Source organism: Apiospora phragmitis, assembly GCF_038363925.1.
Source record: "Apiospora phragmitis strain CBS 135458 chromosome Unknown utg000011l:1.0-3236445.0:1.0-3240683.0, whole genome shotgun sequence".
NCBI classification, from domain to species: Eukaryota; Fungi; Ascomycota; class Sordariomycetes; order Amphisphaeriales; family Apiosporaceae; genus Apiospora; species Apiospora phragmitis.
Genome location: NW_027117411.1, coordinates 56,262 through 75,853, shown reverse-complemented (window position 1 = coordinate 75,853; position 19,592 = coordinate 56,262). Strand labels below are relative to the sequence as shown.

General features: G+C 51.7%; 8 protein-coding genes across 8 annotated transcripts; 6 read left to right on the top strand and 2 right to left on the bottom strand.

Annotated features, from left to right (window-relative positions):
- Window positions 1–2,205: 2,205 nt before the first annotated feature.
- On the bottom strand, window positions 2,206–2,970 carry PG994_012826 (uncharacterized protein; the record flags this gene model as incomplete). Its single annotated transcript, XM_066864235.1, has 1 exon — window positions 2,206–2,970. The coding sequence occupies one exon, from the start codon at window positions 2,968–2,970 to the stop codon at window positions 2,206–2,208; it is 765 nt and encodes a 254-aa protein (XP_066709196.1).
- Window positions 2,971–3,414: 444 nt separating this feature from the next.
- Window positions 3,415–5,176, top strand: PG994_012825 (cytochrome P450; the record flags this gene model as incomplete). Its single annotated transcript, XM_066864234.1, has 4 exons — window positions 3,415–3,721; window positions 3,766–4,053; window positions 4,140–4,490; window positions 4,593–5,176. 4 exons carry the CDS (start codon window positions 3,415–3,417, stop codon window positions 5,174–5,176), a joined length of 1,530 nt encoding a protein of 509 aa, XP_066709195.1.
- Window positions 5,177–6,035: 859 nt separating this feature from the next.
- Window positions 6,036–8,243, top strand: PG994_012824 (uncharacterized protein; the record flags this gene model as incomplete). The annotated part of the gene is made up of 5 exons (XM_066864233.1): window positions 6,036–6,184; window positions 6,635–6,847; window positions 7,285–7,570; window positions 7,641–7,984; window positions 8,030–8,243. The coding sequence occupies 5 exons, from the start codon at window positions 6,036–6,038 to the stop codon at window positions 8,241–8,243; spliced, it is 1,206 nt and encodes a 401-aa protein (XP_066709194.1).
- Window positions 8,244–8,261: 18 nt separating this feature from the next.
- On the top strand, window positions 8,262–10,507 carry PG994_012823 (polyketide synthase; the record flags this gene model as incomplete). The annotated part of the gene is made up of 8 exons (XM_066864232.1): window positions 8,262–8,367; window positions 8,459–8,544; window positions 8,627–8,776; window positions 8,804–8,921; window positions 8,980–9,075; window positions 9,436–9,641; window positions 10,122–10,167; window positions 10,221–10,507. 8 exons carry the CDS (start codon window positions 8,262–8,264, stop codon window positions 10,505–10,507), a joined length of 1,095 nt encoding a protein of 364 aa, XP_066709193.1.
- Window positions 10,508–10,969: 462 nt separating this feature from the next.
- PG994_012822 (fatty acid synthase S-acetyltransferase) lies at window positions 10,970–11,221 on the top strand (the record flags this gene model as incomplete). Its single annotated transcript, XM_066864231.1, has 2 exons — window positions 10,970–11,062; window positions 11,096–11,221. 2 exons carry the CDS (start codon window positions 10,970–10,972, stop codon window positions 11,219–11,221), a joined length of 219 nt encoding a protein of 72 aa, XP_066709192.1.
- Window positions 11,222–11,260: 39 nt separating this feature from the next.
- Window positions 11,261–14,633, top strand: PG994_012821 (Beta-ketoacyl synthase; the record flags this gene model as incomplete). Its single annotated transcript, XM_066864230.1, has 12 exons — window positions 11,261–11,420; window positions 11,541–11,652; window positions 11,698–11,935; window positions 11,975–12,068; window positions 12,129–12,166; window positions 12,236–12,406; window positions 12,446–12,520; window positions 12,572–12,646; window positions 12,727–13,037; window positions 13,164–13,638; window positions 13,759–14,147; window positions 14,222–14,633. 12 exons carry the CDS (start codon window positions 11,261–11,263, stop codon window positions 14,631–14,633), a joined length of 2,550 nt encoding a protein of 849 aa, XP_066709191.1.
- A 1,767-nt stretch (window positions 14,634–16,400) lies between these two features.
- On the bottom strand, window positions 16,401–17,392 carry PG994_012820 (uncharacterized protein; the record flags this gene model as incomplete). Its single annotated transcript, XM_066864229.1, has 3 exons — window positions 16,401–16,968; window positions 17,041–17,134; window positions 17,182–17,392. 3 exons carry the CDS (start codon window positions 17,390–17,392, stop codon window positions 16,401–16,403), a joined length of 873 nt encoding a protein of 290 aa, XP_066709190.1.
- Window positions 17,393–18,288: 896 nt separating this feature from the next.
- PG994_012819 (uncharacterized protein) lies at window positions 18,289–19,473 on the top strand (the record flags this gene model as incomplete). The annotated part of the gene is made up of 3 exons (XM_066864228.1): window positions 18,289–18,879; window positions 18,901–18,932; window positions 19,086–19,473. The coding sequence occupies 3 exons, from the start codon at window positions 18,289–18,291 to the stop codon at window positions 19,471–19,473; spliced, it is 1,011 nt and encodes a 336-aa protein (XP_066709189.1).
- Between the last annotated feature and the right edge of the window lie 119 nt (window positions 19,474–19,592).

Sequence of the window (19,592 nt, the reverse complement as noted above, 5' to 3'; positions counted from 1 at the left end):
AAAGTAAACAAAATACCTAGCCGGCGCCGCCGTACGAAAAAAAAAACGGCTATAAAATAAAGGATTACTTCGTATATAAGCTAAAAAAAACCTATAGTCTTAAAAGGATATTAATAAATAATTATAAAATAAATCGCGTCGAAAGAGTAATTATATAAAGATGTTTAGGATACGTTTATAACGCTATAAAATTTACGGAGAGCCCGGGTATAATATGCGTACTTATTAAAATAATATAGAAGTATTTAAAAATAAAGATTCCGATTAATTTTAATATATTAAATACGTTATAATAAAATTAATTTATAGTTTATTAGAAAGGGTATAAAAGAATGAGATATTCGTTTATATAGGATATTCGCTTATGGGATACGTTATACAAAAAACTAGTTTAGAGTTTAAAGTAATATTATTTATTAAAGCTTAACGAAATATAAAAGAGTTATACGAAGCGTATTAATTAACGAACTATATAATATAATTTTTAATATAAATAACGGTATCGTATTAAATACTACGCTTAAAAAAATTATATAAACCCTAAGATTTTAAAATATATTAATAACCTTTTATATAAATTTAAAATCTTTTTATTACTATTTAATTAAATTAAGTATAATAAACGAAAAGAGGCTTATAATTAATATTATATCCCTCCGAAGAGTCGTAAGAGAAAAGAGAGATCTTATAGATCTATTACATCGATAATAAATATAACCCGATAAAAGCCCTTACTAAGGTATCCTTAAACAAGGCCCTCGAATAAATAGTTTCGATAAACAGCCTTACCGTACGTATAAATGCGTATATTAAAAAGCTGGACTCGCACGTCCCCGATAAGGTATAACGTATCGCGATATACGACGGCACCCCTATTACTATTACTACTTTTAAACCGTTCTTCTTAATTTATAACTAGAAATAATATATATTAATATATAATAATTTCCTTTATTATCGTTATTATTATTAAACGATTAAAATAATTAATTAAAAGAATTTATTACTTAATAAAATTAACGTTAAAAGGGTATAATATCACCTATACGACTTAAGTAGGCACCGAATACCGGATTAGCGCAACTAATTCGTACGAAACCCTCGAGAAGGGAAGGCCCGTATTTAAAAGGGGTAATAGACTAATTCTATTACTAAAATAAAAAACTGCTAGTATTAGAATAATTAAAATTAAAACTATTTATATTACTTTAAAAAAGTGTTACGTACCTGCGCGTACGAACCCCTTTTCTATTTTATTAAGAGGGGCATACGATGCCCCTTATAGCTAATATTATAAATAAGTATAAATAATAGAATATAATAATATAACACTACTTAAACCCCTACTTATACGTACGTACGAAAGCTTATTTAATATATACTTTATTTAATTAAGTAAATATTAAAATATTAAGCTTTTTTAAAGCTTATAAAATAATAGCCTTTTATAAGTATTATTAAGTTAAATAATTTTATTATAAGCTAAAGTTTCGATTTAGCGTATATACCGAGAATTAATAAGTATAGGCGCTTTTTAAATAAATATTTATTAATTACTAAGTTATTTAAAATTTAAAGAGATTACTTTTTAACCGCGGCTTTATTTATATTTATATAACTAAGAGTTTAAAGGTTTAAAAATATCTCGTAAGTAAATTCTAATAGCTCGCTACTCGATAATTATTATTTTAAGTTTAAAAGCTAATTTTCGTATTACGAACAGTCGTTATATAATAAAATAAGTGCGGCGATACGGTTTTATTACTATAGTCTAGTCGAGTTATAAGTAATAAAATAAATAAAAGCGTAGGTTAAAAAGTTACGTTGTAAGATTAAATAAGTACGCGATAAAAATAAGTTTAATTAAAAGTTTATACGCTTATATTACGAATTAAATCGGTTTGTACTTTTAAAAATACTTTTATTTAACGGCGGGATCGCCTTCGTATCCGAGCTGCCGCGGACACCGGCTGGTAAGGTCAGAAGAGATCTAGTGAGGCAGACGGCAAGGGAGTACTACGAGACCATGAAGAAAAGCCTCGAGTTGGAAAGCTTGCGCGCGTCGGCGCAGCTCTTCACCTACGACACAGAAGATGAAGATGATGACGAAATGGGCGTATAACCAAGCAACTACATGAATCTTACTCGTATGGACTATCTTCTGTGTAATCTCTTCCCTCGCGTACCATAGCTACTAGTGCTCATCTACGATGCGAATACTCGATCCGCTTCATCTGCCATCTCGCTCAACGTGCCAAACCTGCAATCCACCGCTACGACGTCTTTCATAGCCTCGAGGTCTCCACCCATGATGTTGGGATATCTTTCGATCAAGCAACCTCGAAGCCCAATCTCCTTAGCCGGCTTTAGGTCCGCCGGCAGCGAGTACGCTGTATGCAGGATCTGCTCCTTTGCGATATGCAGTTCATTCTTGCAGTGGTCGATCAGGTATGCGAAATTGCGCAGGTCGGGCTTGTAGGAGCCGATATCTTCCGCCACGTAGACAGCATCGAAGGCAGCCGCGGCGCCCGACAGCGGACCCGCGAGGGTGGCCGCGAACGAGGCCCGGTCGACGTTGGACAGGATCACGAGCTTAAAGTGCCGCTTCAGCCGCCACAGCGCTTCGACCGTATCTGGAAAGCTTCGCCAGGCGCCGATGATGGCACCAAAGGCGGCTGATTCGCCGGTAGAGGTGGCTATCTCGCCCAGACCACACTCGGCCGCAATGCGCTCGTAGACTTTTGCAAGGATGGCTGAGTACTTTAGTGTCGGGAACTGTGCCTGTATCGCCACTTCATGGGCGCTGTAGCGCTTGAGTAGAGTCCCAGGGTCCTTCCGCAGCGGATGAAAGGTGTCCAGTCGGCTGGTCAAAGGCTGAAAGGCTTCGATGAAGCCATTCTCCCAATCAATGAGAGTCCCATAGCAATCTAAGGTTAGACATTGGTAATCCCGGAGGCTAGACGAAGGCATCCTGAACTGAGGGGAAGTAGATAATGTAGAGCTTTTCTCACGGGGTAATAGATAATAGCAATTTTTATGGGCGCGGGTTGATCAACATGGAGGCTGAGTCCGAAGTCGATCGCGAATCAAAGGGCTGCGAGTAGCAGTGAGTGTCAAGATCAGATGTTTTCAGAACTTCTGGAGGGAACATCTGCAAGATCACGGTGACTTGCCCCAAAGCAGTTTCTGCTCCTGCCTACTTAGGCCGCAGGGCAGTTTGAACCAATGAAGAAGGGGATTTCGTTTTCCCGAGTGGAGGTTCTTCCAAACGTGTAAGCCGACTGCTTCCCCCGCTTTGTATTTACCTGCCTCATCGCCTCATCAGCCACGCTGTGTCATTGAGAAGCTCATCCAAAGAGCTCTTTTTCGATTTCTGCTATCTTTAAGAATAACAAGCACAGAAACATCAGCATTATGAGCGCCGTTCAGACGATATCCACTGCAGTCACGCCGGCGGACCCGGCGCAACTCATACACGGTACGAAGTCAGAAGATTCCGACGCCAGCTTGAACCAGGACCGTAAGCTGACGCCGTTGGAGGTCATTTCCTATGGTAGCCCAATTCTCCAAGGGCCTCCCCGTCACGTGAGCTTCGCTGCCGAGCGACTCCATCGACTGAACCACATGGCCGCCGCATTCAGACACTGGTCGCGCGAGGGCTATGTGTTCGGCTTCTCGGGATACAGCGGAGGCGATTCGCGGTACGTTTACAGCCATGTTCGTGGGGAATAAGAGTTGCAGCTCATCATGGTATGACCGCTACAGACATATACGGGCATCAAGCCAAAGTCGCCAAGTTCAAGAACTACGAAGTGCTCTCACGACAAGCGGCCAACACGTTGACGTTGCGGGATAAAGCACAGCATTCCCGCAGGCGGCGCGTCGTGAGCCAGGCCTTTTCCGAGAACAGCCTGCCTCTTTTCGAACCCAAAATACTGGCCAGGATCGACACGTTCTGCGAAATGCTCCGCACCAAACCCAGGGAAGCATTTCAAGATAAAACAATGGAACATTCTCATGCCTGGACTGGACCAATAGACATGTCTGACGAATGCAAGTCTCGCCGCTCTAAAACTACCCATATGGATGAGATTCTGCTTTGACGCAGTTGGTGCTGACCGATTCCGCCCGCATTACAGTCAATAACCTAGCCTTCGAAATCATGACAGAAGTCCTTTTTGACATGGACTTTGACACCATGAGCAGCGTGGAGTACCGGTACGCAATGAAGGCGATCGAAGAGTCCAATGTACGTCTGGGTGTGTTGCTGCAAGCATCCGAGCTCGCCATCGGCTTCCTTGATCGTCGGCTCTTTTCTCAGGCCTTGCGTGGTCGGCGTCAGTTCGTGAAGTTCATTCGCATGGTCATGGCCAAGCGCCTTGGCGCTCCGAAAGGCCAGTCCCGGGACTTGTTCTCGCATCTGCAAGATTGCATCGACCCAGTAACCGGCAAGGGGTTGAGCACGGAGACAGCCACATTCATCGTAGCAGGCATGTTTCTTCTTTTGCTTAACCTTTTCTACCTGTTGGATCATCCTGAAGGAAAATATTGACCAACTATCGGCGGTCGCTAACTCAGTTTGGACCATACAGGGGCTGATACATCTTCAACAAGCATGGCCGCCGTGTCGCACTACATTACGGGCTCGTCGCATTGGTACCGCAAAGCAGCCGAGGAAGTTCGCAGCACGTTCCCATCGGCGGAAGATATCCGATTGGGACCCAAGCTCAACAGCTGTATCTGTCTCCGCGCCTGCATCGACGAGTCCCTGCGCCTGTCGCCGCCGGGCGGCAGCGCGCTTTGGCGCGAGGTGGAGGCCGGCGGGATGACAATCGCTGGCGACTTCGTCCCGGAAGGGAGCGAGGTGGCGGTGGGTTTCTACAGCATTCAGCACTCGACCAATTACTACGATCGGCCGTTCGAGTTCGACGCCAGCCGCTGGTACCGCCCCGTGGAGCGCGTTGCTTCGGACCAGCAGCAGTCGCCGTACATGCCCTTCTCCATTGGACCCCGCAGCTGTGTCGAGAAGCCAATGGCTATTGCCCAGATCACCTTGGTCTTCGCCCGTCTTCTGTGGGAGTTTGACTTGCGCCGGGCCAGTAGCCCTTCGGACTGGGAGAACCAAGATCTCAGCCCCACAGAAGGAGGGACCTGTCTTATGCGTTCGAGCGCATAAATGGTGACCAGCCGGTAATGCTTCATGGTATGAAGTGGGAACATGGGCGGATTAATGATATATACATAAGATAGTTATTCCCATCTAGATTGTGAAATGAAATAAATGCACTCTAGGCGATGCATACTTCGCTTATCAGCATTCTGTATGCAATCATAGACACTCTAAATTGTTTTTTCGCGGTACACTGCACCCATATTCCTGTATCACGACATGGGTGATGTATAACGAAACTTCTTGTACGCAGCTCGAATTCTGGTGCTATATCTCTCAGCTGTTACAGGGAGACACTGTCTCTTGAGTGTCTTGCCTGAATTGGCTTTTCTCCACCTAGATATCGAAACTTCCAAGATCAGATTAGTGATGACCAGACTTGATTCTGCTTGATGCAATAACGGCCCTGGCAACAAGGCTAAAAGCTGAGTGTGCTCTCAGGGGAACACGCAATAAGAGATTTTATTACTTTCAAGCTGGTGCAACGAAGCGCTCTGACTAATGGAACACCACCCTTTCCTACTGTACCCCCCAGCAGCTTCATCCAGGGATAAGCGTGCTCCGTCAGACCTCCTCTATTCTTGCAGCACGGTAGTTATACAGCTCGATAGCCAATAGATTCTGTGGCCCTTGTCTACGCACTGCCATGTCTGTGCCCAGAGACACTAATCTGATCCCAAGGCTTGATTAAGAGTTCATTATGGCTGCAGGGACCTCTTAAGGTAACCATCAAGAGTTCACGTGGCAATCCAGATTATAACGCATGCCGCCTCGTTTGCATCGAATCATAGCACAGCACTGCCACCAAGTCTGGACAGTGCATCTCCAAGATTCATCGTGATTCACAGGTTAGATATACGCAAAGATGCCACTGAACTCTGTAGAGACTACCGTCACCATGCGACCGCGGAACCGATCGCAGTCGTGGGCATGTCGATGTGACTGCCTGGGGGCGTCGGCAGCAGCGGCGAGTTCTGGGACATGCTGGTCGAAAAACGCAGCGGTCTCTGCGAGGTGCCCCCGAATCGTTACAACATCGCCGGCTTCCATGACGAGAGCGGGAAGCGGCCGGGGACGCTCCGGACGAGGCACGGCTACTTCCTCCGCGATTTTGACCCTCGCCAGTTCGACACCTCGTTCTTCTCGCTCTCAAAAAAGGAGCTCGAGAAGCTCGACCCGCAACAACGTCAGCTCCTCGAGGTCGCCTACGAGTGTCTAGAGGACGCCAGCAAAACTAACTGGAAGGGCTCGGACATTGGTCGTTATGTCGGTGTCTTCGGTGATGACTGGCAAGATCTCAATGGCAAGGAAACACAGCACAGTGGGGGCTATCGTATTACTGGCTATGACGACTTCGTCCTGGGAAACCGTCTATCGTACGAATTGGACCTGCACGGTCCGAGGTATGTAGCCGCCCAATCATAATGCGGCCTTGGGGCCAGCTGCTAACATCGGCGTACATAGCATGACTGTAAGGACCGGTTGCTCTTCGTCTCTTGTGGGATTGGACATGGCCTGCCAAGCGATACGGAAGGGTGACTGCTCCGGAGCCCTGGTTTGTGGAACGGCCCTGATCTTCTCCCCCGGCATGTCCCTGGCGCTTGAAGATCAAGGCGTCTTGTCGAAAACTGGCACCTGCAAAACGTTTGACGCCAAAGCTGATGGGTATCGGCGAGGGTATGTAATACGATCTGCATCACGACGTCCACGCTACTGCTTGTGATCGCTCTCCGACTATCTTCACTTCTGACCCCCTGAGCAGTGAGGCTATCAATGCCATCTACGTCAAGCGATTGAGCCAAGCGCTCCAAGACGGCGACGCGATTCGCGCCATCATCCGTGGGACCAGTGTCAACTGTGACGGCAAGACACCGGGAATGCTGATGCCGAGCACCACTGCCCAAGAAGCGCTCATGCGGAGAGCTTACCGCCGAGCGCATCTGGAACATCGACTGCACGAAACAGCGTTCGTCGAATGCCACGGGACAGGAACCGCGGTTGGGGATCCCCTCGAGACCGCCGCGGTGGTAAAAACCTTTGAAGATGGCGGCATGATCATTACATCGGTAAGAAGTTACTGATCCTTTCTTTAGGAAGGCTAACGCGGGTTCCAGGCCAAACCTAATATTGGCCATTCTGAAGGCGCCGCTGGCCTTACAAGTCTTATCAAAGCCATCCTGGCCATTGAGCATCGTTAAATACCCCCCTAATAACTACTTTGATACGCTAAATCCAAGAAGTAAGATGTACTGTCCACTCGTTGATCGAGACAGTAATCGGATACTAATGGCACCTAACCAGTCCCTTTTGACGAGTGCAACATCCGCGTTCCCGTTGACGTCGAGTAATGGCCCCAAAACAGGGCCGAGCGAGTTCGTGTTAACTCGTTTGGTATTGGCGGTGTTAATGCTTACGTAAGTCTGGGGAAACTCGTTATCGAGTCCCTTTGCTAACCCAAAAATCCCTTAAGGTTATCGTCGAGTCTTTGAAACAGTACGAATTGTTTGATAACCGCTTTAAGCCTAATCTCGACGGCATAGTTACCAACGGTAATGGAAATGCGGACAATAACCTACTTAATGATGCCTGTTTCGGCAACGGGATCGCCGGTTCTCATACAAATGGAACTAGAAGCAAGAAGACAAACAGAAATGGGCTCAACGGGCATGTTGCTACTAAAGAAAATGGGGCCGCGCATGGTTACGACAACCCATATACCAACGGGCAGTCGCACACCCTAGATAGGCCAGCTAGGAAGACAACCCATCAGCCAAATGGCAATGGGGTGCTACCAGCAAACGGCGTTGACAACGCGTATATGGATATATAGGACCACCTCCTACTATTCTTAGCTCATAGCGAGCAGTCCTTGCAGGCTAGTATCGCGGCCTACCGTGACTATTTGAAGACTACTTCCACCCCGTTACGGGACATAGCCTTTACTTTGGCTAATCGACGAGCTCATAAGCAGCATAGAGTATATGGCGTTTCCAAGGGTGGGAGTTCTCTCGAAGTTTTTCCGTCCGAGACCGGGAGGGCATCGCTAACGGTCGGTTGGGTTTTTACGGGTTAGGGGGCGTAATGGCCCAAAATGGGCGCCGAGCTGATTGATAAAAACGCCGTGTTTAGACAGTCGATCAGGAGGTTGGAAAGGTTTTTAAAGGGGCTCCCAACGCCTGTGCCGTGGAGTATCGAAGGTAATTGAAACGACACTGTTTTGGTCTACCCCTTGAGACCCTCTTTTCGCCGTGTTCATGTATCAGCTGACTGATTGACACGATCTCCTAGATGAGCTCCGGAAAGGGCGCGACGAGAGCCGCGTGCATAAGGCGGAAATGAGCCACCCCCTTACGATCGCCGTACAGATCGGCCTGGTCGACGTGCTTCATTCCCGGGCGTGAAGCCTGACTTTGTCGTGGGACACTCGTCGGGGGAGATGGCTGCGGCGTACGCGAGCGGAAGCGTAATAGCTCAAGCCGCCATGGCCGCGGCTACCTTCCGGGGACGACGAGCAGCGACAACGAGGGCGAGGCGGAGAGTAAGCGGGGTACCATGGCGGCTATCGGCTTGGGGCGGCACGATATGCAGCCGCTGACGGAGCCGGGCGTCGTTATCGCTTACGAAAATAGCTAGAGCAGCGTGACCATCTCTAGAGACGCGGAGAAGGTGGAGTCCGTGGTGCGTAAGGTTAAGGAATATCACATTGGTGCCCTGGCGCGTCTTCTGCGTGTAGAGAAGGCATTTCATTCTCGTAAGCTAACCCGCCATACACCGTGCGTTAAGACGTTCTGAGCTGACATCCCGACTAGATCATATGATCCACTACGGCGCGTCGTACGAAGAGCACATAAAGCCTTTCATGAACAGTATTTCTCCTAAAGTGCAGTTTTATTCATCCGTCACGGGTAAGCGCCTGTCGGGTGATGGGTGCCTTGGCCTTGCTCACTGGCGCTAGAATATGGAGAGCCCGGTACTTTTCGACACGGCCATACGTTCGGCGCTGGCCATAAGAGAAGAAAGAGCGGTTCTGATTGAAATAGGTCCTTATTCGGCTCTTAAGGGGCCGCTGGGCCAGATTCTTCGTTCTTTCGAGCGCGATGACGTTTATGTCGTGGGCACTTTGGACAGGTAGAAGGGATGCATGGAAGGCTTGCTCCACACCGCGGGCAGATTGTTCTAATAGAAGATTAGGCTAAACCTGTTAGAAGTGTGTCCTACGGGAGGGGAAATAGCCAGGTATTTACCCCGTTACTACTGGAAGCAAGAGGCGTCGCATTGGGCGGAGCCCCGTGTGGCGCGAGAATGGAGGTTCCGCCAGGATCCGCCCTACGAGCTGCTCGGGTCGCGGGTAGTCGTGGTCTCTAACGAGGGCTGCTGGAGAAACAAGCTCTCGCTGGGGCACGTCCTTTGGCTCTCGGGCCATAAGGTTAACGGGCAGACTATCTTCCCCGCGGCTGGATATATCGCCATGGTGGGGGAGGCGTTGCGGTAATTGACCGGAGACCAGACTTATACGTTGAAGTATGTGAGTATCCCTTCGGGCCTATTACTGGATTATGATACCTAAGTAGAGATGGTTACGAGGTTAACCCCGATGACGATGGAAGTCGACGAGTCCCTGTGGTATTCCTTTTGCATCGCTTCGTACGACGGGACGAAATGGGCTACGTATTGCTTCGGCCAAGCCCAAGCTTGTTTGGATAGGTCTTTCACCAGCCTTTAATTCGCTAAGACCGGTATAGCCCCTGAAACCATACCTAGAAAGGTGGATGGGAGAGAGTGGTACAAGATCTTTAACCGGGTTGGGTTTTAGTATAGCGGAGCCTTTGAAGGCCTTGACGATATTTCGGCAGCTACACGCGCTAATCTTTCCGTGGCTACCATCCCAGTCAAGGACACCCCGAAAGGCAGGTACGCCGTGTATCCCGGAGCTATTGACCGCTCTTTTTAGCTCTTTACCGTGTCCGCCTACCGCGGTCTCGGGCGTGATTTTCGAAGTATCGCAGTGCCTACCTTTTATGAAAGCATTGTCGTGAGGCCGACGACGCAGGGCCTAAGGACCGCGGCCGAAATCTCTACCCTCGAGCGAGGGTCCCTTGTGGGCGATCTGGAGTCTGGGATGATGAAAATCGTATCGTGCTCCAGGTGAAAGGCTTCAAGGCCACGGCGCTCACGAACATCTCGCATGACGAGAAGGTGTTATTGATAAGTAGCATCGAATGGCGACCCCACGGGGACCTGGTGCTGTTGGATAAGTATATGCGCCCACGGGAGAAGTCGGCAAAGGAGTGGCACATGCTGGAGGAGCTCACTCTCCTTTGCGTGCTGGACCATTAGGAACGTATTCGAGTAACCAGCGATACCTCCCCACACCTCGTGAAGTTTTACGAATGGATGTAGAATTATATAGAGGACTACAGGCTCGGGCATAACCGTTTGGTCCTAAGTAGCCAGGGACTGTCGGAGCTCTCTGGCGATCAGAGGCGGCAGCGGATCGACCAGTTGCGGTCCGAGATGCCGGCATCGCGATATGCCGTGTTTGGCACCGCCATCCGACGGCTCTTCGACGCCGCTGTTAAGATCTTTAAGCGGACCATCCACCTATTGCATATCTTGATGAAAGACGACGTATTGACGCAGATCTACACGGCCGGCGACGAGCTAAACTACGGCGAAGCGATCTAGGTCCTCGCACACACGAACCCGTAACTGCGAATCCTGGAAGTCGGGGCGGGGACCGGCGGCACGACGGCCAAGGTGCTCCAAGCCTTCGAGTCCGCGTGTAACGAAGGCGAGACTATGTATAGAAGCTACACCTACACGGACGTCTCGGCTGGGTTTATGACGGCGGCTAAGGAGCGCTTCGCCGGCTTTGAACGTATCGATTACGCCGTCTTGGATATCACTTAGGACCCCGTCTAGCAGGGCTTCGCCTTGGGATGCTATAACCTGATCGTGGCGTTTAACGTGGTTTACGCCACTCCGAGCCTGAACGCCTGCCTCCGCTATTTGCGAGGCCTGTTGCGCCCCGGCGGCCGCTTATTCCTGTAGGAGCTCTGCCCGGACGTTAAGTTCATTAACTATTACGTGATGGGCTTCTTTCCCGGCTGGTGGCTGGGCACCGAGGATGGCCGTGTTGTAGAGCCCTACATCTCGCCTGATCAGTGTTCTCAGGAGTTGGTTAAGGCCGGGTTCAATGAGCCGGAGGCCTCGACACTCGATGGATCCGCGCCGTACCATATGAGCGTGGGTATCATGGCCTTGCCGACTGTTACCGTGGTTTTGAAGCCCCCGTTTTAGGTTGTTATCTTGTGCTACCGCGCTGAGGACCTCTACGTCCAGGAGGTGTAGGCAGTACTAGTGTGTCTAGGTATTAATGCGGAAATCCACATCTTTAACGGTGAGGAAGGTCCACCTAATCTTCCGGACCAGGATATTATATCTTTGCTGGACCTAGAGGAACCGTTGGTATACGGTTTCTCGTAAGCGACCTTCACTTCTATGAAGACCTTTTTGACTGAGCTTAGAGCTAAGTTGATCTGGGCTATCCCTTCCGCCCAGATCGGATGCGATGACCCGCGGGCCGCCATGACACTCGGGCTCGCCAGAACGACCCGTAACGAGCTCTCGGCCAAGATCTACACCGTCGAGCTAGACAGGGCTACATCCACGTCTAATGCGGCTAAGGCACTGGCGGATATTCTCTTACGTGTCTATAAGCCCGCATCAGACCCCGAGGGTATGGACCCCGACTGGGAGTATGCAGTAGTTAAGGATCAGGTTTTGGTACCTCGATTTCATTAGAAGACCATGCTGAACGCGTTCTCGTCCTCGGATGAGAAGGAAGCGGAGGCGGAGGCCATGGCCATGGCCAAGACCATTTCTATCAAGACGCCCGGTATGCTTTAGACGATGGAGTGGACCTAGTGTCCGACACAGGCGCCTCAGGACGGCCAAGTCGTGATTCAGACCCAAGCCGTGGGACTTAACTTCCGAGTACGTCTACCGGCAGCACATGCTATACCCTTCAGGCCAAGTTTAACTGCTAACGTCAAACCGCAATAGGACGTCCTAATCGCCCTCGGCGTGCTCGATAACAGCACATGCGAGCTGGGCCTCGAAGCCAGCGGCGTCGTCGCCGCTCTCGGCCGCGGAGTCGAGGACGTCAGCGTGGGCGACCGCGTCGCGTTTATGGGCAGCGGCTGCTTCCGCACGCACGCCACCGTCTCGGCCGACGTGTGCGTTAAGATGCCTAACTCGATGACTTATGAGTAGGGAGCGCCACTGCCGTGCATCTACGTGACGGCGGCCATGGCTCTGATCGAGAAAGCGAACCTCCAACGGGGACAGGTAAGATGAAACTCCCTCACGAGATAAAGGCGCCACTAATCACGAATGCAGACCATCCTTATTTATTCAGCCTGTGGTGGTGTCGGACTAACCGCCATCCAGGTTTCCCAGATGATCGGTGCCGAGGTACGCGAGAGAGAGAATCTTCTTCGCCTGATCTTCTAATGCCTGTAGAGGGGGCATTACGCTAACGGGGTTCGAAACAGATCTTTTGCACAGTTGGTAATGAGGAGAAGGCTCAATACCTCGTCACTTATTACGACATTCCTCGTCGCCACATATTCAACTCGAGGGACTTCTCTTTTAAGTCGGGCATAATGGTTGCTACGAACAATAAGGGGGTCGACGTGGTGTTGAACTCGCTCTCGGGCGACCTCCTGCATGCGTCGTGGGAGTGCGTCGCCGAGTTTGGCGTCATGGTGGAGATCGGCAAGAGAGACTTCCGTCGCCGGGCCAAGCTTTCCATGGAGGCCTTTAAGGGTAACCGAACCTTTGTGGGGCTGGACCTTTGGCAGGTGTCTCGTGTTCGCCCCTAAAAAGGCGGCTACGTGAGTACAATCCCTTCATCCCCCCTCGATCGGGGCTGTTTCAGGAGTGCCCAGGATGGCAGTCTCCCTGTGTCTCCTCGCTGACCATCAACTAGACTTCTGAAGCAGTGCATAAGATGGATTCGCTCCGGGGCAATCAGGCCCGGCGTCATTGGCGCCGTGTTTGAGGCAGAACGCATCATCGATGCCTTCCGCTTCATGCAAGGCGGCCAGCACATTGGCAAGATCGTCGTCCGCCTCCCCGACGACCATCGAGCCTTAGAGGCGACCAAGGTGCTGCCGGCCCCTTCGCTTCGATCCGACCGGAGTTACATGCTCGTGGGCAGCTTCGGCGGCCTCGGACGTGCCATCGCAAGTTGGATGGTGGAGAACGGGGCCGGCGAGCTCGTTTTCATGTCCAGGTCTGCTGGTGGTGCGGGCGCCAAGCCTTTCGACGAGGAGCTGGAATCGCAAGGTTGCCAGGTTCGCGTGGTCGCTGGTAACGTCGCCCGTCTGGAAGATATCAAGATTGCTGTTCAATGTGCGACTAAACCAGTCGCCGGTGTAGTCAGCCTGTCTATGGTGTTACGCGTAAGTGAATATGTTCCACGGCAGACTCTATCAATGAATGTGATGAAGAGACTAACTTGCGATTCCTCAAGGACGTGTCTCTGTCGGAGATGACCTTCGACTCCTGGCAAGAGGCCGTAGCACCGAAGGTGCAAGGGACCTGAAACCTCCACGAACTGCTCGAGGACCTCGACTTCTTTGTGCTGTTCTCCTCCTACAGCGGCATCGTCGGGCAGTGGGGGGGAGGCCAACTACGCCGCGGCCAACACCTTCCTGGACGCATTCGCGCAGTTCCGACACGGCCAGGGCCAGGCGGCTTCTGTGATTGACGTCGGCGTCATGGGCGAGCTGGGCTTCGTCTGGGACAACCGCAACATCCTCGAGCAGTTCCGCAAGTCCGGCATGCGCATCCTCAAGGAGGCGGACCTGCTGGGCGCCATGCACCTGGCCATTAAGCGATCGGCGCCACCGTCCCCCCGTGTACGCGGTCAGCCGGCAGTGGAAATAGAGGCTCCGGCCTCGTCGTCACGGTACACCAACCTCTCCCAGTTCCTCCTCGGGCTCGTGACCACGGTGCCCATCGCGAGCCCTAGAAGCCGTCTAGTGTGGTGGCAAGACGCGCGGGCGGCCATCTACCACAACATGCACGGGCTCGCGGACGGGGCGCCGCGGCGGCGGCCAAGGCGACGCCGGAACAGAGCAGCGCGGCGGGTCTACTGGCAGCGGTGGCCACGCAGCCGGGGACGCTGCTGCAGGCGGGCGCGACCAACCTCGTGATCGCGAAGGCGACCGCGCAGGCGCTGGCCAGCTTCCTCATCAAGGATGCCAGTGCCATCAGCCTCGAGCATGCGCCCGAGGTCGTTGGTATCGACTCGCTCGTTGCCATGGAGCTCCGGAACTGGATCCGGCGGCATTTCGACGTCGATATCAGCGTCATGATCATCGTCCAGAGCGCGTCGCTGCTGGGCCTGGCGGATTCTATACGGCTTGGGTTAATAGACAAGCATTTATCTTAAGTAACAGCGGTATCTACACATACAAATTCCGTAGGAATCGCACCCTTCTAATCTTTTCTATGTAACATCCATGGGTTGGTGCTATCGCCCTACTCTCAGTCCCCGGCTAGTTATCGTGCGTCACTTCGGTGCCAGTAATGACTGTGGGGGTCAAAGAGGAAGGGTTCCCGCAATTTCCATAACAGCTGAGGCAGCCTGTAGTCTCTGAAAAGTTTTCAAGATGTCAGGCAACCAGTATAAGAGGCCCGACACGAGTGAGGTTAACTTGGGATTGGGAACCCATCACACAGCTGACGACCAGGACTGTAAATATACTGCTCTGTTTCTTCGTTAACTGAAAGCAGTTTTAAAAGCATTTCTCAAGGCATCAAATCTGAGAATGGACCAACTACTAGTAAGTAGGTTATTCTGGATAGGTATTTACGTCATTCTACTTGTGGTAGTCACAAATCTGAGTACAATATGTCTGAGTCACCTACCGGTCGTTTTCCTCCTATTCACAGTGTGTATGACTCTAGCATACAACGCAGGTTTCGGGAAGTTAAGTTTGCTGCAAGCACTGGTTGACACCCCCCTTTGCAAGGGAATTCCTATACTAACATGCCGGAGTATCGTACCAGTGACCGCTCGTGTCTGACTCTGTTCATTCCGTCTTGGAAGGCCCCAGAATTGTGTGTATCGCTTCAAGCCACGATGATCATGAATGGCAGTTGCTGATACACCTGACCCCTGGATATCCCGGGCACCTCATAGTATCGGAGGACTCGATAGGTATATGTAGGCAAGTCTGTCGTCACGCACACTAGCACTAATATAGCTTTAACTACGCACAAGCATGTAATCTTTTACATCCCAGCTTGCAAATATGAAGCTTGACAAGGTATGGCAGAAGCCAACCCAAAGGGACACTCTGTGGAATCATATGACATGGTCTGAGAGGAAGGTATAGTAATGCAAATACTGCTGATGACTGTTGATACAGGTGGGGGGGGGGGGATTATAAGGATTGCTTTCCTCAACTGAACAGCCGAATTCGGTTGAGATACAAAGTAAGTAGCAACGACAACAACTGAATGATTTGTAACATCCAAAAATTAGACTCGCTAGTCGTAGTGATGTTGGTGTTGGTGGCGGATATCCCACCTGCAACAAAAGTCAGGGGCTGACCTGGGTGACTCTACGCAGAACCCTACCACCAATCACCGACGTTCCTCGGAGGAGCAGTTGTTGCACGATCGAGAGCAACAGATGATACATAAAGTGCTATCTAAAGGAAGGTAAGAATACGTACAAAAGAGAGAAGTGTTCTCGTGCTATATATAGACAAAAGGAATGGGTCAGTGAGCACGTGATCCCTGCTAGGGTGCTTTTCCTGCAACAGCAGTTCATCAAAAAGCCAACAATCAGCTGGATAAGAGGATACCAGCTCTCAGCCAGGGGCCGAGTAAGGTCAAGTACCGCCTAAGAAATACAGACTCCTTTGTTTCAGGTGGACGAGTTTCACATAGGAGTACTCAGTGGATAAACGCTTTATCTGGAGATGCAGGACGCAGTTCGCTGCGTAGGTAAGACCGAAATGATAAAATCATTCCTCACCAATGCAAACAAGCAGGTAAGAGTTGATGCCACAGTTCTGTTTACCCTCTGCCCTTAAACAAACGTATCACCATTAGGCTCAAATTCACTCGTCTGTAAATATCCGAGCCTCCGCAAGACTTTTTCATATGTGCAGATTATGGCATGCACATAGCCCAAAAGCGAACGCTTCTACAACGGGCTCATTGCCCCCTCCACCCATCCGGATCGAGCCCAGAATCCAGCCGGACTCCGGGTCCACGACATCCACGATCTCGCCCCCGGCGCCGAAGATCCAGCCGCCGCGGCTGGCGCGGACGCCGTCGTAGAAGTATTGGATGGCGCGGGTGAGCAGCCGCCTGTTCGTGAGCAGCGGCATCCGCTGGCCGCCCGTGGCCTTCGCGGTGCCCAAGTCGGACGCCCCACAGGTCGCGCGGGCCCTGCTCGTGATAGGGAGTCTGTCAGGTCGTAATTCCCCTCACAGTCCATATCGAGATCGTTGAAACTGATGAAAGACTGCTCGTCGTGGTTGTTGAGGATCCTTGTCCGCTCCCAAGTCGAGGGGTCGATGGTAGCCAAATAGCCGGTCTCGTGAGGGCCTCCGTCTGTCACGACGTGGAGCTTGCCCTTGCTGTACACGCAGCCGCGCACATTCCAGGTGGGCGGGTTGATCCGTACCGTGGTCAAGTTGTTGATCTTGAGATCCAGCAGATACTGATAGTCGTGGCAGCTATTCTCGCCACCCCCCGGGCCGCCCATTCTACAAAGTAGAGCTGGACGTTACGGGGATGTAGCAAGGGGCTTCATGGATTTGAAAAGGCAGGGCCCGAACCTGCTCCACTGTCGCGTCGGGCCCGATATGTCAAAGAAACGAGGGTCATAAGCGACGAAGCTCGTTTGGTTGGTTTGCTCGTTGATATATTGGACTGTCAGTAGATGCGTTGTATTACAGCTGTAGCAGGGGGCTACTCACATGGCGGCAACTCTGCTGTCAGAGACTTTGGCTGCCGAGGTGCATCGAATCCTGAGCGGTTGAACTCGCCAGGTATCACGGCGAGGAGAGAATTCTCATTAGATACCCATGCCCAGCGACTGGCGTTGAAGCCCGTGGGGATCGCATCGAGCTGGCTCTGAGCAATAGCCAGCCCTACCAGACCAAGCTGCGCGACCTTGCTGGCAAACATGATTTCGATATCCTTCGGAAGGAGGGCAGCACCGTAGGCTGGGTTGGATATATCAGGCCGCGGACGTGATACTGCGGGATATTTATACATGAAAGCTTCGGGTCGATGCCGATGGCCCCGTAATATAAACAAGCAAGGTCGCGGCCGTCCGCCGACGATGCCCAGGCCGAGCAATGGCCCCACATTGCGACGATGATGGGATTGGTTGGAGCCGCAGGACGTACGCCAAGGGGGCTTGAATCCGGATGCTAATTGGTGCTGACTCGGGATCGTCGTGCTTGATCAGACTCTTGACAGTTGACTATCGCGAGCCTTTACATTGTAGCGAGTGTTGACAGCCTACGATACTGATGATCCTTCAATTGACTTCCTACGATAGGCGAAAACCGCCCTAACTGGAAACATTTGATGGCCGGAGAGCCAGCGGTTGTGCGAGATGCGGTCACGACAGGCGTCGGGAGATCCACAATGCCAAGCCCATAACATTTTGATCAAAGGCTTGGTTTCTGCCCGTCTGGGGAAGAGTGCGCCAATCAGAAGATACTTACAATCTGGGGTTGTTGTCACGGTGAAGCGTCAGGGGTTCCCGTCGTGGTGGACAGGACAGCAGAAGGAAGGTTACAAATAATGTTCTCATCCCGCTGTGCCGCTCGCTGTTTGTTTTACACCAGTTGAAAGTTATCGCCCAACTACAGTGGAGGCTTAGCTCACCGGACGGGTGGCGTGGCTGCTGCGCCCCACTGAACCCAACCCAACACGCTCATTCATTAGGCTGCCACCTTGAGGATCGCGAACTCTAGATATTCAACTTGCTCACTCGGCTGCCTCCATCGTCTCTATATCTCAGCAGATTGAAACCATTCCAGGCACCCCTTTCCATCTTCTGAATCGACATCATGGTGCTGAGACCACTTTACGAGCCCGACATGGCTCCTCCGTACCCATCTGACTCAACGTCACAGCGAGGCGGCCAGAGCTCTGAGAACTACAATTCACCCCTGCCCCAGCTTCCTGCGAACCCAAACGCCTCGCCTCGGGCTCGTCCCACGTCCTTGGACTCCCCATCCGAAGGCCGGGCTGCTGGCTACCCCTACTCGCCCGACCAGCTGTCCTACCCCTCCTATGTGCGAGGCCACTCCTACCAACAGCCGGCTCCGGCTCCGGTCCCGTCCCCTTACCTCTATACCGGCCAATACAGTCCCGGATATGGCGCCCAGCAGTACCCCCAGCAGTACCCTCAGCAGCCAACGTATGCTGAGTCCCCGAAGCCCCCAACCCAACCTCCTTATTCCCCGCAGCCGCCTCACTCCCCGCAGCCACAGTACCCCTCTTCACAGCCGGCCTTCTTCCCACCAGCTCAGCCGCAGTATGCGACTCCTCCAGCGCCGCCGCCATACAGCAGCAGCAGCATCTATGGGGATGCTCCTGGGGATGTGAAGCACGAGTACCCGGGGCCTCCATGCCACCGACCGCTGATGACGAGCGCGGTCTGATGGGAGCGATGCTAGGCGGTGCGACCGGCGCCTTTGCCGGGCACAAGGTGAATCATGGCGTGCTGGGCGCTCTGGGCGGCGCATATGCTGGCCACAAACTCGAGGACGCCTGGAAAGATCACCAAAATCAGAGCAGCCGGCCTAGCTCCAGTAGCAGCCAACAGCAGCAGCCAATGATGATGGCGCCGCCACAGCCACAGTACGCGGCGGTACCCGAACTTGCTGCACCCGCCCCTGCACCCTCGCCAAAGCCCGAACCACCCCAGTTCGGCAACTTCTCCCCACAGCTCCTCCCGGATCAGCCTCGACCGTGATTACGACCTGATCGCCGAGTGCCGCACGATCGGTGGCCACCAGAAGCTGGCGTCTATCTCGCTCAATCACTGTTTATCAAACATGGACGGGCATTTCCGGTGGGCCGGTGCGGAGCCGGGCAACTTTGCCGCAAGTGCCCGCAATGTGCGCCTGGCCGACGATGGCCGCTTTCTCGAGGCGGAACTCCGTGCCATGGATGGCAATTGGCGATGGGACAGGATCCACCTGGATGAGAGAATCATGAACATCGATGGAGATCTGCAGTTGAATTGAGATGAGACTGTTCATTAGGGTCGAATATAGACCAACCTGATGCCACATTCGTTTAATAAATACACAACGTGTAAACAACGTTTTATCGACGTTTATTTCAACCTTCAGGGGTCGGGGAC